The 18221-nt window shown below is 40.1% G+C and overlaps 1 protein-coding gene across 1 annotated transcript in view; it reads right to left on the reverse strand.

Moving 5' to 3' along the window:
- Positions 1-5461: 5461 nt before the first annotated feature.
- LOC136428679 (major facilitator superfamily domain-containing protein 9-like) overlaps positions 5462-18221 on the reverse strand; it is a 38259-nt gene continuing 25499 nt past the window's right edge. Inside the window, exons 4-6 of the mRNA XM_066418385.1 lie at positions 8801-8930; positions 8081-8290; positions 5462-6202 (exon numbers count right to left, since the gene is read on the reverse strand). Coding sequence (XP_066274482.1) covers positions 5499-6202; positions 8081-8290; positions 8801-8930 — 1044 coding nt within the window. The 3' untranslated portion in view covers positions 5462-5498. The remainder of the gene's footprint in view (positions 6203-8080; positions 8291-8800; positions 8931-18221) is intronic.

The following is an 18221-nucleotide window of genomic DNA, read 5'->3' on the forward strand; positions in this document are numbered from 1 at the left end:
GCCGGTCCTTGCTACATTGGCTCTGGCAATGTTACAGTGGGACGCGTTGTTTCCTACATCTTTAAAAAGACGAAAAGAAACAAGCAGGTCCAACTACTGGGTTAAGTAACGTTTCCTTTTAGCAAAACGGAGTCCGTAAGGGCTTTCTTTTACTTTTATTGGGAGACTTTTTCTGGGCCAAGAAAATATTTGCACTGCTCTTGGACATTTTCCTTTTCTATTTCAGGATTATCTGAAATTCCAAAGGCCCGGGGGTGAGTGGGACCGTGATGTTTGTTTTAGACCTTTTCTCGGACAAGTAACACGATCTTTCTGTGTGTTCAGCCAGTCTTTCGAGTGATCGGAAAGGATTAGGAGTCTTTTGTTACAAACTGTTGGCTCTATGACGCTGACCTCGCTCGGCTGACAGTTCCTAAATGGATTGAAGACTAATGAACGTCATGCACACATGGATCATCATTTTTTTTTTAAATCAAACAATATGAAAACAGGAACTTTGTTGCAGTACCGAAGAAATTCGCTACGATGGCCATAATCGAAATGGTTCTCCATTCTGCGAAAAAACTTCTAGAGTTTTGCTGTTCACACACACACACACACACGCACACACACACATAGAGAGAGAGAGAAAGAAAGAAAGGAAGAGAGAGAGAGAGAGAGAGAGAGAGAGAGAGAGAGAGAGAGAGAGAGGGGGGAGGGGTATATGAATACAATGGCTATTCACATGCGACCGTGCCAACTCAATCTAACGACTGAACCTGGAACCTGACATCGTAAAACAACGTTGTAGCGCAACATTTGTTCACACATTTCGTAACATATTTCACAAAACATTGGAGATTGACTGAAACATTATAGTATTTTCACGTATTTTATGCCAATGCATGGTAAATTCTAAACTTTACCCTTATGTTTTCTATAAACGTACAAAGAATAGAAAGTTTATCACTAAACAAGGCCCCTTATGCCGTAGAAAGTTTTCACCCCAGCCTTCTGTTTTCATGATTTGTCTTGTGCTAAAATTTAGAATAAAAATCCGTTAACCCAGAAATTAAATTGGTCGCCTAAACTATGAGAAGCTAATACAAAATATACAATTAAACAAACTAGACGTACTCGTTTTCAAAAAAATTAAATAAAGATAACGTTGAACAAGTACATCATATTTTGACTTTCACAACTACCAACGTAGAACAGTACCACCCATAAGAGTGTTTTACTTACATATTTCAGGTACTTGTACATGTCTTAAGATTTCTATAAATAAAAGGCAAAGAAAAGCTGACGTTGTAAAAACTTCTAGACTGTACTTATCCTGGGCGTGTTCCCTTATGTAACGTTTGGATGCAGGATGAGTTGTTGACAGTTTCCCCGTGCTTGATTCCCAAGCTTTACCGTCGGGTTCTTTCCCCGTTATCATGACTCTACCTACTTCGCAAGTGTCCCCTTTTGTACAGGAAACCTCGAGTAACTCTTCAAAAGGACGTTGTGATTTTTCTCCTCTTTGGTTGAACCGGTGAGAGAGGAAGTGGGCGAGTACGTGCACGGTGAGCAACATCCTGCTGAAATTCACTCACCCAACTAGAATCCACTTCAGTCCTTTTTGTATCGGCACGCTGAAAATTCCACCCGATGACAGATTCATTGTTTCTTAATCTGTAAACTTCATTTGTACATGTACGAGTGTTAGTTAGTATTTGCCGTGCACACAGATCGGTGCGTCATCCGGTGACGTTTGAACAAACGTTCACTCCACCTTCGGACAATTTAACGACTTTGAGAGCAACGGCAGCACGTTCTCGACGAGTCCAAATAAAACCTACTCTCCAAGCAGAGCTAGGGTTTCGGCTGGTTTTTAACGTGTTTTAGGCGTTTTTATCATGCCTTCTACTTTGTCATCGTTTTTGTTGCGACACAACAAAAACGATGACAAAGTAGAAGGCATGACAAAAACGCCTAAAAACCAGCCGAAACCCTACCTCTGCTGGGAGAGTAACAAAAACCGCGCTAATCCAAAGTCCATACAAATCGTGCGATACATCTGGTATACATGCAGATCCTTTTATCCAAGAAGATGTGGAGGGGGCGTCATTTCTTTTGACGCCTTGGGCTCCTTCGCGATTGCAACGTCTTTCAACCATTTCAAGCATTTCTCGATGTTGTGCTTCTCTTCAAGTTCTTCCGCTAACTCCTGAGGGTGAGTCGAAGACTCCTCTGGCTGTGGAGGCGCGTCTGCTGGCCCCGTGGTCTTGTTTCCGTGCGCCATGCCTCCATCTGTAGTGGTTCCCTGTTCAGGATCGCTATTGTTTCTCTTGTTGGCACACCTGTCCACTAGAGATATGGTGCTCACCGTGGGCGAACTGGTCTGGCTCAACGATCCAAAAGTCTCTCCCGAAACGTTGGGACTCTGTAGAAGAGATGTCTTGAATCTGGACTGTCTCAGTTTGTTCTTTAAGTCGCTTCCAGACCACGAGAGACTGTGCGCTATGCTAGGGGAGGTTAGTCTTGAAGACGATCGTCCTGCTGTCGTGCGATCTTCGCACGATGAGCGTCTTTCCGATCGTGAGTCTCTGCAGCCGTTAATGGCCGCGTTTAAGTCAATCACGAGAGACTGTCCGAATTCAGTCCTTGCTGATAGTGTCTTGTTTTGTTTAAGGACGCTCGCAGGAGTCTTCTTTGTCTTCACGGTCTTCGGTAGACTCCCCACGGCAAAGTCTTCGATGTTGATGACCGGGTAGGACCCGGCTACGTAGGGTAGCTTCTTCCCCCTGTCCGCCCGCTTGGACGCGGCGTACGAAGACGCCATCGGCGGGAAAGGCTTCTTAGGCAGCGGGGGGAGCTCGGGGATGCTCCCGACGCTGTTGGCCGGCGAACACTGCTTGTTCAGCTCGTTTAAACTCCCGAGGTCGGGGTACGTCTTGTAGTGAAGCCTCGGCGAGGCAGGCATGCTCCGGGACCCGGTAGACCCGTCCGCCCTCTTCGGTCCTGTCAGCCTCATCGTGCTCATGGTTGTTGCAGCGGGAAATCGTAGCGAAGCGCCCTGAATCGTGAAGCTAGTCGGGCAACTCTGCCACCATGGCCGCCACCCGTACGTCGTGTCGCGTCGCTGTTGTTGTCGTTGTCGTCGGGCCCGACTTTTGAGCATGTCGCGGGTAGACCCGACCCGACTACGGATTAACAGGGAGAAAGAAAAACTCCTGACGTCACCGTATTCAAGCGGCCTTCCTGTTCAAATTGGATCGGGGCTCTTGAGAAAGTGTGTGAGTGAAAAGGAGCTTAGTCGAGCTTGAGTTTTGTTTGTTTTTCCCTCTTGTTGAAACGCCCGTACTAATGAGTCAGGTTTTCCACACGAGTAGGGCTCTTTAACTTTTAAGTTTCGGAAGAATGAGTAAGCGCACAGCTACGGTAAAGTTTACGACAAAAAATTCGCAAAGCAAAGCGTTTGTTTATGTCATTTGGAAGGTGGAGAAATATGCCTGAATTGTCTTAGTGATTCAAAAGGGAACTTTTGACAGGATGTGTCTTACTTCTATAGACTTTGGGCATGTATCTATTTGACTTGTAATCGACTTAAACAGACTAACCATGAAGACGTAATCTTTCATATACAAGTGTCACGAAAAGTAGTTTAATCCAACCTAAGCTAAATAACTTTACAACACCAGTAGGTACTGTCATAATAGTTAAGTGTGGGTACCATGAAGGGTTGTTGTGAGAACTTAAGAGAATTTTCCATCCAGTGTTACAAAACAGAAAACACCGCCAAACAGCTCTCCCGTAGTAGCTTCCACCCGGTCAGCATCTACATACTCAATGTTTCCTACTATCGACAACTTCATTGGATTTCTAAACACAGAAATGGATTCTTCGCATATTCCACATGATTGAAGTGTGTCGAAACACGTTTCTAATGCAGAAATATTTGGGTAACCTACGATATCATTCTATGAGGAGACACAATATGACATTACACATGAACGTACAACAGACGTTATGGCAGCAGCAATTTATTTTCACAACCCCCCTTTCCCTCACACACATGGAACATCCCATCACCACATGGATGAATGAACTGCTCTTCTTATTCACCCATTTCCCGAAGCACCTATGTCTATAATTGCACATAGCTGATAAAACACCCTTGTAAATATTTCTATAACAAAACACATGATAGGACAGTGAAGCTGCTTGAGAAATCAAAACATTGTTCTCTGCCACCTTGCTTTAATGCGGGTTCTTTTATGATAAAAATTTAAAAAATTTGATTTCAACAAAATAGAGCAAAAATGATGAGTTGCTCATTTGCTAAATTAGTGTCACTTTAGAAATTGCAGTAAATGTGGCGGTATTATGGTAACGGATGTTAACGTCATTACACAAATTAGGTTGCAATTTTCATCAAAATAAGTATGAGCCTATTTAGTATTACAAAGATTCTCCTGTGTTTGTATTTTTTTTGTCTTGTGAGACAATGTCTTCAAAAAGCAGCAGATTGCAGTTTGGTCCTCATTTTGTTATCTAGAAAAAACTACTACTACATAAAACTTTTCTCCATGAAAAACATCCATAGTTCAGATAGAGAAAATCCCGCAGCTCTAATTCTGAGTGCAATTCTTGACCAGGCAGCTTTACCCTTTATCTGTGTCATCAGACTTTTACAAAAATCAGATTGGTTGCGAGTTTTAGATGATTATTCTCAATATTGCACTGTAACATGTCAGTCATGGCAAGGAGGTTAAAGAGGGGTTTAGCCTTCTTGTTCATGGTCAAGTCATTATCAAAAGTTTTCATCATAAACTAGAAGTACGCTCAAAGACAAAATATACATGCTTTGGAATTCTAGTTCTTCAAATATTGTGAAAATATACTATTCTTCGTATTCTTTTCTGTATTTTCACCTCCACCAGATCCTGTGATAAATCTATCATTTCTTAAACAAGTCAATCATAATATTGCATAGCCCATCAACCAATAAAATATTTATACCATTACGATAATAATATGCAGAAAAAGTTTTAAAATTATGTATATAAGTGTAAAAATAAGCCAGCTGTTCTTTCCAAAGACTTGCTACACACCCTGATTTAAAGCATCAATAGCTGGAATAAAAGAAGCCGTGCAGTTCTTCACAAAAAAACATGACATACAGCTGACCCTTGACTTGTGTATGTCAACTACAGTATACCAGGTAGCTCTTTTTGGCATGGTTTAAAGTATCAAAAGGTTTTATAGTTGGAATTAAGGCCACACCATTTTAATTTCTTGGTTGACGGAATTTTTAAAAAAATGCTAGATTGTAAAATCAACATGAAAAAATAATCTCAGAGGAAAGTTTGTACTTTGGTGCACACAGTTTCAAGGAGTGAACAGGGTCAGGTGCAAGTTTTCATCCCAACCTTCTGTTTTCATGATTTTTTTGTTGTTGCTAAAATTTAAAAAAGATCCGTTTACCAAGAAATTGCTGTGGCCTAAAGAAGTCATAAAAAATTGTCTAAAAACTACAGCTCTTTTTTCTCTTTTCCGACTGCTTGGCTATCCGAGCGTTCGGGCGGAACCACCACCATGATGGCGCACGCCAGCAGAGCGAACAACGCCCCAACCAAACCAGCTCCAACCAGGTGCACCTCCTGGACCAGTCCACCCAGCAGCGGGGCCCCGATCCTCCCCATGGAGATAACCGATTGGTTCAGCCCCATCAGAACCCCCGTCTCTTTGTTCCGCCCTCGCTCGATCGCGATGTTTGTCGACGCAACCCTCAGGTTGGCGTTAGAGAACGACATCACGGTCTGACAGACGACGTACAGCCAGATGTAAGGCGTGAAGGTCATCCCCAAGATGGCCGCCACCAGCAGAACTGTGAAATGGATCATGACCTTGGAGTCGTCGCGGTAGAAGTCCGCCACTTTTCCAACGCCGAAGCCGCTCGCGGTGCCGACGATCCCGCTGTAGGATATGAGATAGCCGATCTCTTTCGGCGTGATGTCGAACCGTTGTTCGAGGACGAGCCCCAAGTTCGTACGGTAGAGGAGAACGGAAAAGGTCAGAAGGAACTTGACGAGAAACAAGTCCCACATGTCGGAGAAAAGGGCTTTCTTCATGGAAGAGAAGAAGTTTAGAAAGTCGAAGCTGGCAGCTGCGTTTTTCTTGTTGTCATCGTTTTTCTTTCCTGTGTCGATGTGTGGAAGAGCATACCAAACAATGCCTGGAAAAATAAAGAGACAGAATTTTTGTTTAACAAGCCGATCTTATACCTTTTTTTCTACATACAATGTAAAGTCATGTCATTTTCTTTTCTCCATCTTTTCTCCAATTTGATTTTCAATTTTTTTTTTTTTTGGTAATTATGAAACTCATAGCCTTTTATACCGAAAACATTTTTTCCGCTATATATTCTAGATTTGTTTTCTGGCAAATTTTCTACCAGAAATTTGTTTTATTCTGGATATTGTACATGGTGAAGCTGCTCCCCCTATCAAGTCGGTGTGATAGTGCAGTATTAATTATTATCTCCATGAAAAAAGGCTTTTTCATGGATATACTGTTTTGCTTGCGTTTGGTGTTTGTGTGTATGTATGTGTCACCGGATGCTTAAAGTCACCATAACTGTAGAACCTGTACATGGATTGTGATGATTTTTGGTATGTGGGTGGGTGTTAAGTGGAGGTAGGTCAAGGTCGATTTTGAGCCCCCTGGCATGTGTGACTGGAACTGCAATGGCGTATTTGTAAAAATCTTCAATGTAGAAGAACTGAAGAGAGGATCGACAGATCGTCATGTTATTTGGTACAAAGATAGGTTAGACCAAGATGTACACACTTAAGTGCAAACTATGCAAATGAGACCGAATTTGCATTAGTAAGGAGGCAAATCGTTTGCATGGGTGTCGTCGGATGCTTAAAGTCAGCATAACTGTAGAACGTGTTGATGGATTGTAATGATATTTGGTATGTGGGTATGCGCTGGGAGGAGAATGATCAAGGTCGATTTTGGGCCCCCTGGTTAGTGTCCCTGGAACTACAATGGCCTATTTGTAAAAATGTTCTAAAGGGGTATAACTGAAGAAAGGAACAACAGATTTTCATGTTATTTGGTACGCAGGTAGGTTGGACAGAGATGTACACACTGAAGTGCAAATCATGCAAAGTTAGTGTGTTTGCGCGTGTGTGCGCGTGTGTGTATGTTTGTGTCACCGTGTGTGTATGTATGTGTCACCGGATGCGTAAAATCAGCATAACTATAGAACGTGTAGATGGATTGTAATGATATTTGGTTTGTGGGTAGGTGCTGGGAGGAGAAACGTCAAGGTCGATTTTGGGCCCCCTGGTATGTGCCATTGGAACTGCAATGGCGTATTTGTAAAAATATTCAAAGGAGAATAACTGAAGAAAGGAGCGACAGATTTTCATGATATTTGGTACGCAGGTGGGTTGGACAGAGATGTACAAACTAAAGTGGTAATTATGCAAATTCGGACTGAATTTGCATAAATAATGAGAAATATCTACTCTATTGTGGGCTTTGAGGTCGCACCATCTGTTCGTCTCTTATCTAGGTCAACTATTCCCAACAGGTCCCAACAGCTGGTGGTCTAACCACAAATGGGAACACTACCAAACCTGTATGTGGATACCCTTTGGCACATAAAATAAAACAACCAGCGGCAAAAACAAACAACTAGGGCAAATAAAACACATCATATATAAAAACAAATTTCATGGAGATTTTGGGTCTTCGGACTCTTGTTTATGATTGAAATGATGATCAGAAGATGATCTTTTTTGGCTATATCTCAGGGGTGGAGCTTTATTTATTCATTTCCTTAGGCCACACCAATTTGATTTCTTGGTTAACGGAATTTTTAAAAAAATGCTAGATTGGAAAATCAACATGAAAACAAAATCTCAGAGGAAAGTCTGTACTTTGGTGCACACAGTATCAGGGAGTGAACAGGGTCAGGTGCAAGTTTTCACCCCAGCCTTCTGTTTTCATGATGTCCTCGTGCTAAAATTTCACACAAAAAATCTGTTAACCAAGAAATCAAATTGGTGCGGCCTTAGGAATGGGAAATGTTGACACCTACATAGATTGATGAAAAACAGAGCGGACCCAGCCAGACAGACCAGTAGAAACCCTCCCTCCGCCACCATCAGATGTCCGCCCACCACCGGCCCTACGATGAACCCCATACTGGAGAAGGCGCTGAATCTGCCGAAAACTTCCGAGTGTTTCGCTTTGGGGACGATATCCGCCAAGTACGCCTTGGACAACGTCTGACTGTGTTTGAAGATACCTAGAGGGGAATAAAAGTCTTGACTCTGAACAAAGTGTTATTAAACACATTTCACAAAGAACCATCATAAAACAAAACCAAATGTTCCGCTGCAGTACCACAATGAGCCACCAGGAGGCCCCAAATCGACTCAATTCCAGATCTCATTGAAAACTGCCCAGATACCAAATATCAAGACAATCCACCTGGGCATTCTCAAGCTATCATGTTAACACACACACAGACAGGCAGACAGACAGACACACACACACACACACACACACAAACAGACAGACAGACACATGTGTACACACAGAGACACACACATACACACACACAGAAACTGAAAACATAACCTTCTTGGCAAAGGTGTCAATTGGGAGAGCATTGAACAGACTGTAGTATACTGCTATCTACACTAGCAGTCACTGAAGGAAATGCAGACAGTACAAGACTGCCACCTAGCAGTCAGTGAAGGAACTGCACTACTCCTCTACATGTATGTGACCTGTGTATTGGATCACACAGTACCTGCAAGGATCCTGACAAGTATGGCGAGTGTGAGGGTGGGTGCTAGCCCCAGCAGGGTGTAGCTGACGGTCGTCAGTAGGAGACACAGTAGCAGCATGGGTCGTTTCCCCCACACATCACCCCAGCTACCCTGTAGTACAAACACAAATAGCGGTGAAAACCTAGTACATGTACATGCTTACATTTGTAAATCTTCCTACTTCTTAGTGCAGTCATACTGAATAGTAGTCTTACTCTAAGGTCAAAGTTTAAGACCCCTGACTGTGTAGACAAAGAATGAAGATTTGCCCAAGGCCTTAAAATTTTTAACAACATCCTTGGAATTGGGAAATGGCTTAATGGGGAAGCATGCAAAACAGGCAAAGTTGAGGCAAGCTTGACATATGGAAATTTATATCACAGTACATCATATTCATATTATGGCATATCATGCATAACTGCATGGATACTGTATGTTTTCAGATAATACATGTACATGAGTTTCAATTAATACAGTATGTACAAAAATCTTACTTGTTTTACATATCCTATCCGAGAAAATACTAGAATTTTATCGATTTCTTCTATAAGGAAAAAGAGAAGGTCATATTTTGAAGGGTTGGTAATTGTACCAGAGAGTTAAGATGACCACAATTACATATCACAGTTAGTCAAGCTGGCCCCCAGTCTGCATACAAGTTCATTACACAGTTAGGCAACTTGTCACACAACTGCCACAAACGGACAAAAAAGCAACATTTAAAGCCATCTGATCTGAACTGAAAATGTCTATCATATATCAGTAAGGTTAAAATGATGATTAAGGTAAGAATAATGATGTTTAAGATCGCAGAAACAGTTCCCTTACCTTTTTACTCTAATTTTCCAGGGACTGTTAAATACAGTATGCTAGCCAAATTACATCATCTGATAACATTTTGTCAACACTTTTTTTCCATTCCTCAGACAGCCCTAACACCATAATGTAATCTTAAAGTTTCTTTCTTTTACCTAAAAAACATAGGAATGTTTATGGCATTATCATAATCCTCAAATGAGATTGATCCTTGTAAGTGACTAAAGGAAATATTGCCTAACTGTCTTAGTGCCTTCCTTGTCCATGGTTCTGAACAACCATCACTTGGGCCTCTTACAAAGAAACACACAGCCAATGCCATACACTTATTTGAGTCTAAAACAAAGGCTGAAAACAAAGCTGAAAAATCCTCCACTTACAATCCTTTAAAAATTCTATAACCATATTTGAGTTTGTACTGTAGAAATGGCAACATAAAATCAACCAAATTAACTGTATTGGATCATGCAGAAAGTGGTAAACACGTTAAGTAACCACCATATTCTAATATGGTGGTTACTTAAGTATTGACCCCATTCTGCAAAAGAACCAACTAATAGTAAAGTTGTTTGAAGTCATAATTCTATTTGAGCAAGAGGCAACAGGTGGTCCTTTTGGATTAGCCTTTACCAAAAATGGCATGAACTACGTAATTATGTTTTCAGAAATTGGTGCACACATGTAACGTTAGGTATATAAGGCCACACCAATTTAATTTCTTTAAGTTAACAGATTTTTTTTAATTTTAGCAACAAAAAAAAAATCATGAAAACAGAAGGCTGGGGTGCAAACTTGCACCTGACCCTGTTCACTCCCTGAAATTGTGATTCTGTTTTCATGTTGATTTTCCAACTTCTTGCATAAATTTTTATCGAAAGATGTTTATGGACACAACAAAAGCACAGCGACTTTCGTAAGGTCTATATCATGGATCTTTCGGTGCTGTTCCAAGCTACACATGCTTCATTTGTTCCACTGGGTTTCTGGATCTGGTTCAAGATGCTCTTCCCATTTTCCCTTTAGGATTTTGAAAGGTTTGAAAAGTTGTACTTTGATAGAGAAAATATACGGTTTTCAATGTCACGTAGGTTAAACTCCTGGTAGGCATTCTAACTACTGTACATGCAGAAATGTTCGCGGTGGTTTTACGTTTTCGCGGCTACCATTTTACCGCGAACTTAAAACCACCGCAAACATTTTTGCGCAATACTGTAGCAGTATGTGACTATAGCGCTGCCGCAAACTTAAAACCACCGCAAACACTCCATTTTCGCGAAATAAAAACCACACAAACTTAAATGCATTTACAGTATTCTAGGAGATCTAGCGATGCAGCACAACCTGAATGTACATGTATATAGCATGTCAAATACACGTGCAACAGAAATAGAATTCCAATCAGAAACAAAAATAGGTTCAGCAAACTTATTCCAGGTGACAGCGCGTACAATACAAGACAGATGGAAATATCGCTGAGGACATTTACATACCGCAAAAGCACACTTGAGGAGAACTCTTAAACAAATTCCAACTCTGGCAGTCATTACATACTCGTTTCCATGTACTAGAGATGGAAGAATGCCTACTACAGGTTTAGCACTCAAAGTATTTCATATTGAAGTACAGTACACTTAGGCCACACCAATTTAATTTTTGGCTTAACAGATTTTCAAAAAAATTTTAGTAGCACAAGGACATCATGACAACAGAAGGCTGGGGTGAAAACTTGCACCTGACCCTGTTCACTCCCTGAAACTGTGTGCACCAAAGTACAGACTTTCCTCTGAGATTCTGTCTTCATGTTGATTTTGCCAATCTAGCATTTTTTCAAATATTTTCTACATATCATCTTAAAAAAGATGAACATCTTTGATTCCAGGACTAACATAATCATGAAAACATAGAAAAGGCCACTACGGTAAAACCTGAATGGTTGGAACAGGTGCATGGGCAGGAATGGTAACAAATTGGTTCCAATTAGTCTGCCGCCTGCGTCCTTTTCCGCACGTCGTACTTGAAATGTTCAATAAACTTCCCCCCGTCGTCTCCGTAGGAAGTCATTTTCTATAGAACTTCATTTCATTTGTCCACAAGTGCCCTTGAGATTGGCATTTTCCGTGTGATTGGGCGGGTGGGGGAAGAATAGTTCTCTGGCTGGGTTCAACTCGCAATTAATTATTTATAGATTACAAAAAAGAAATGTTAGAGAGGTCTTAATGAGTACATGCTGGAGTGCTCAAAGACCCCAGCGGACTCAACACAGACTTTCCTATACAACGTCAACAGTATTGTGCCCATCTACCTAGAAAATTATGAGAGGTTAGAAAAGATGTCTACTGACAAAGTCACAGATGGATTTTTTTTTCGATCAAACCTGATCAAATAGCACGTCAAAATCCATGCCTGGGGTCAAAAATGACCTCACTCGGGTGTTTGAGGGTTAAGAGGGGCAAATTATTTCTTGAACTTTTATTGATAAAAATTTTAAAGTTAAAACTCTAAGAGCTCTCTATTAGGTATCTGTTCAAGACACATGAAGTCAGGGAAAAAGACTAAGTTGCACAGAGGAGTCGCTAAAGGGAAGAGAGAACAGCAACATGTGTTATTTCTCATAATTCTGCTAAGTACTTTTAGACTGCAATTTCTTTAATTTTTAAAAATCAGCGTTAGGCCACACCAATTTAATTTCTTGGTTAACGGATCTGTTTTTTCTAAATTCTAGCACGAGGACATCATTAAAACAGAGGGCTGGGGTGAAAAGTTGCACCTGACCCTGTTCACTCCCTGAAACTGTGTGCACCAAAGTACAAACTTTCCTCTGAGATTCTGTTTTCATGTTGATTTTGCCAATCTAGCATTTTTTCAAATATTTTCTACATATCACCTTAAAAAAGATTCCAGGACTAACATAATTATGCAAACATAGAAAAGGCCACTACGGTAAAACCTGAATCATTGGGACAGGTGCATGGACAGGAATGGTAACAAATTGGTTCCAATTAGTCTGCCGCCTGCGTCCTTTTCCGCACGTCGTACCTGAAATGTTGAATAAACTTCCCCCGTCGCCTCCGTAGGAAATCATTTTCTATAGAACTTCATTTCATTTGTCCACAAGTGCGCTTGAGTTTGGCATTTTCCGTGTGATTGGGCGGGTGGGGGAAGAATAGTTCCTTGGCTGGGTTCAACTCGCAATTTATTATTTATAGACCGCAAAAAGGAATGTTAGAGAGGTGTTAACGAGTACATGCTGGAGTGCTCATTAAGACCTCTCTTAGGGGGGTAAATTATTTCTTGAAATTTTATTGTTCAAGACACATTAAGTCAGAAAAAAGACAAAGTTGCACAGAGGAGTTGCTAAAGATAAGAGGGAACAGCAACATTTGTTATTTCTCATAATTCCGCTGCGTACCTTTAGACCGCAATTTCTTTTTTAAAAATCAGCGTTAGGCCACACCAATGTAATTTCTTGGTTAACAGACTTTTTTGTTTAATTTTAGCACAGGGACATCATTAAAACAGAAGGCTGGGGTGAAAACTTGCACCTGACCCTGTTCACTCCCTGAAACTGTGTGCACCAAAGTACAAACTTTCCTCTGAGATTCTGTTCTCATGTTGATTTTCCAATCCAGCATTTTTTTTAAAAATTCCATTAACCAAGAATAATAATTAAATTAAATTGGTGTGGCCTTAGACCACAATTTCTTTTTCTTAAATCAGCGTTATCAAATCCTTCTAAAAATGTCTTGAACACCTGTATATCTGAAGAGTGCATACCTCTTGGATCTCTTTAGATTCACCTTTAAGTTTTTAATGTGACGGTGGCAGTCTCAGGGTCCCTGGCTGAATTATGATAGTTGAGGTTAAATGGAATTGATGAAGTAATGCAGTATTATGACATGTGTAACAGGCTGGTCTATGATGAACCTAAGTGATGCACTGATCTAATCGCTTGCTGACGACTCTGTAATTACAGGAAACTAACGACTCTCCTTGTGATCAAAAACTTCTCTTATGATCAAAGGATCAAACGTCGTACAAATTTTGAACCATAACGATCGAACTGTACGTGTAGAAAATTAAGAATGATGGGAAGTCAGATTAGATTTCAATCAGGGATTCGCACCTCAAAGTTGAGATTTGTTCACCGCTGAATGATTTTACATGTATATCAAAAACAACTTCCTGGGATAAGATATGGTTTTGATGTAAAACTTGATTATTTGTCGTACGCCACAATAAATTGTCAGACTTTCCACCAAACACAACTGTGTATGCTGTTGTTTGACAACGAATCTAACTTTAAGAGCTCCCTAAATTTGAAAGCAAAAAGCATTTAATTTATAAGTATAACTGTTTTCTCATAACGATTGTACATTTTGGTGATGTACATTTACTTATTATTCAAACAATTAACATTAAGGCCACACCAATTTAATTTCTTGTTGGATATATACATGTCACAATAGTGAAAATAAATTTAAAAATTACCTTTAAAATAGTGCACTTTACCAACATGGAGAAGGTTTCGTTTACATCTATTTTTGTGGGAACATTTTTTTGGTATAACAGCATACCTCAACAAGCTATGGATGGATTGTTATCAAATTTGGTATGGGGTTAGGGTTACATATCATAGACACAATTAGATTTTCAGCCCCCAAGTGGCTCTTTATGTATCATTTGCATTGGTTCACATTTATTAAGCAACTACATACGTTTAGTATCTGGTCATAATTTTTCCTTTTATGGTAAAAACTGAGTTTCGTCAAGATGGCTATTGTAAAATGTCAAGAATATCATTTTTAACCATAAAAGTTGAGAGTACTGTATATTCATTTATTTTCACTACAACCTGATTCCACAATAGGGAAGGGAAATCACATCTTAAAGGAGTCCTAAAGTCCAGAGGGGGAAGTTATTTTCCAAAAGATGGTAATTTTAGGAAGTAGAAATGAATATTTTTTACCAGTATACGATAAAGTACCCACTAGTCCCGTGCGCATCCAAAACGTTCAGTATTCTACCAAATTCCCCAGGTGACCCTCAGCCTATGTGTTTTTTACAATGTGCCTGACAATGCCTGACAAAAATTAGATTACAAAAAGAATGTCAGGGTGGTTAAGAAAAACCTTCTGGCTATGTGTTCTTTTATATCTTATTAACAATTGGCCTTCATATCGTGCTTAACCACCCTCATTTACACCAAAAATATCCATGTTTAAAAATGTATGTTTACGCATAGGGAATACACTGGTAGGGTCTGCAGGGGTTTAGTGAGTATCATATTGTTTTAAAAAACACACCTTGTAAAATTTACCACAAGCAGAATTTTGTAAAAAGTCGGTTGATTATGTATTGATTGATACATAATCTAGTGGAAAATAACACCGCCTTCTGGAGTTTAGGACTCCTTTAAGGGTAAGCCATAGCATTATTCATACTATTAGCTAGAGGTTGTGGACATATCATAGATTCAAAGGACCTATAATTTGTATGCATTGGATTAAGTAGATTAGCCTGCCCCCCTCCCCAGTTTGAAATGATATAAGGCCACACCATTTCAATTTCTTGGTTAATGGAATTTTTAAAAAAAAAGCTAGTCTAAGGTTGGAAAATCAACATGAAAACAGAATCTCAGAGGAAAGTTTGTACTTTGGTGCACACAGTATCAGGGAGTGAACAGGGTCAGGTGCAAGTTTTCACCTCAGCCTTCTGTTTTCACAATTTTTTGGGGCTAAAATTTAAAAAAAAAAAAAAAACGTTAACCAAGAAATTAAATTGGTGTGGCCTAAGCTATTTTCTAATCGTGTCAAACCCCCCTTTGCACACGCTATCTTGTTGAAACCACACTGAGCATCTAGAATACACTCAAAGGATTTGATCCGAGTCAGGTCCAAAAGTCACATTTTCCTCCCAGCACTCGGTCTGGCGCTGACCTCTCGCTAATTTGTTTTCCTTTAAACGGACAGACAACCAAGAAGTGATTTGGTCTGCCTTTGTTATTAATATACAGATCAGGCCACACCAATTTAATTTCTTGGTTAACAGATTTTTTGTGGAAGATTTTAGCACGAGGACATCATTAAAACAGAAGGCTGAGATGAAAACTTGCACCTGACCCTGTTCACTCCCTGATACTGTGTGCACCAAAGTACAGACTTTCCTCTGAGATCCTGTTTTCATGTTGATTTTCCAATCTAGCATTTCTTTTAAAATTCCGTTAACCAAGAAATAGATTGATTTGAACATTGTTTCTCAGACAGCAAAATTGACATTTTAGAGGATTGTGAGGAAAACTTACATTCTGACTTTGCTCAGTCTCTGAACCTGTGAACACACCAAGGTACAGACTTTCCCCTCAGACTCAATTTTTATATTGATATTCCAATCTGGCATTATTCTATATATATTAAAATCTGAGAACCAAGAAGTTAAATTGGTGTTGCCTTAGCTAGTAGACTGATCCTATAGCCCAGCTTATACGTCCGTCAAAACTTGGTAAAGCAAAACAAAAGTGTACAAATGGAAAACTTTGACAGACATGGAGCTGCTCTCTTATTGGCTGAATTGCTTTTTTGATTGACAGCTGGATCGACCTATTAACGACCCACTAAAGCTCGGCCTGGAACAATGGCTGGTGCGATTGCAGAAAGTTTTAAAAAATAATTGAAATTAATTTTCTGATTTGCAATATTGAAGCTAATTATAAGGCCACATCAATTTAATTTCTTGGTTAACAGATTTGGTTTTTTAATTTTAGCACGAGGACATCATGAAAACAGAAGGCTGGGGTGAAAACTTGCACCTGACCCTGTTCACTCCCTCAATTTGTGTGCACCAAAGTATAAACTTCCTCTGAGATTCTGTTTTCCGGTTGATTTTCCAATCTAGCATTTTTTTTTAAAATCCGTTAACCAAGAAATTAAAATGGTGTAATTAAAATTGAAATTAACAGGAAAAAAACGACCCTGCTTTAAATGCTGACAGTAGTGTCCTATTCCGAACACATTCACACACCAAGTCTCTAATATACCACTAATGCGTCTGACACAGGGCGGTTATGTCTCCACTGTCCACATAAACCCAGACAGACTGCCGACGCTCCTGTGCAGCGGTGCTGATATACATGTAGCCTGGGTACCAGACCGCCGTGCTGCAGCCGCTATTATCCACGGCCGGGGAAGCAAATTTGCCCCGCCAGGACAGTTGGCACACTGCCCCTTAGGCCACACCAATTTAATATCTTGGTTAACGGATTTATTTTGTTTAATTTTAGCACAAGGACATCATTAAAACAGAAGGCTGGGGTGAAAACTTGCACCTGACCCTCATTTCACTCCCTGAAACTGTGTGCACCAAAGTACAAACTTTCCTCTGTGATTCTGTTTTCATGTTGATTTTCCAATCTAGCATCTTTTTTTTAATTCCGTTAACCAAGAAATTAAATTGGTGTGGCCTTATTGTAGCGATAGGTATTAGAGATTGAGCGACAAGAGAGACCGGGTGCCAACTATTAGTTAGAATACTCTTGTCATGAAGGTTTCAATACGTATGATATGCAATATTCCAAAGGTATAACGACACAAATAAGAGGGATTTGTTGAAATTGTCTTAGGCCACACCAATTTATTTTCTTGGGTAACGGAATTAAAACTCTTTAAAAAAAATGCTAGATTGGAAAATCAACATGAAAACAGAATCTCAGAGGAAAGTTTGTACTTTGGTGCACACAATTTCAGGGAGTGAACAGGGTCAGGTGCAAGTTTTCACCCCAGCCTTCTGTTATTATATTAATAATGATTTTTTGTTGTTGCTAAAATCAAAAAAATAAAAATCCGTTAACCAAGAAATTAAATTGGTGTGGCCTTACCACTATATAATAAGTTTATTGCAAATTCATGCCCGAAGGCTAAATGCAAATAACATACATAAAAGAACAGTGTACAAAATAGGTATAAAAGCTGCTTATCTAAATTATACCTATACCTATATAAAAGTTACAGCACTTCAAACAAAGGAACCTTGAACCTTGAACGGGGATGAAGGAAGTCAGGATTAAATCACTTGTCATCATCCATCCTTTCAAACATCAGCGATTGGTCAAAAGTGCCAGAGAGTTTCTACCACCCTGTCAGTGTAGAGTGATAGATATCACGCGGCCCTAACGTACAGGTGACCTCCTTTTATCCCTCATAAAAGGTTCCCACTCTTCAGATCTGAAGAGAAACGACAGCGCATCAGCGTCATTACGGCCACTTCTCTCCCCTAAATCTTCAACGACCTCAAAATGCCACAAGTGCTCCACACACGAGGTGGAAACGGCTTGCGAACTAATCGATGCAGGGAGCAGAAAGCCATTACGCCGTAGAGACGGTAGATTTGGCAGCTTGTGAGGCAAGAAAGTGAAAGGAAAGTGATCTCGAACCAGTTTAGCTCAAATGATCTCAATGAACAGATGAGCTAATCTTCCACTGGTCATGACAGAGAAGACAGACGCTATGATATATGTACAGTATTTATGGGTTCACTATACCGGGGAAATTCCCCTAGCTCTTTTCGACAAGCACAATGAACAGTGGACCATGG

This window comes from Branchiostoma lanceolatum, chromosome 1 (genome assembly GCF_035083965.1).
Source record: "Branchiostoma lanceolatum isolate klBraLanc5 chromosome 1, klBraLanc5.hap2, whole genome shotgun sequence".
NCBI lineage: Eukaryota > Metazoa > Chordata > Leptocardii > Amphioxiformes > Branchiostomatidae > Branchiostoma > Branchiostoma lanceolatum.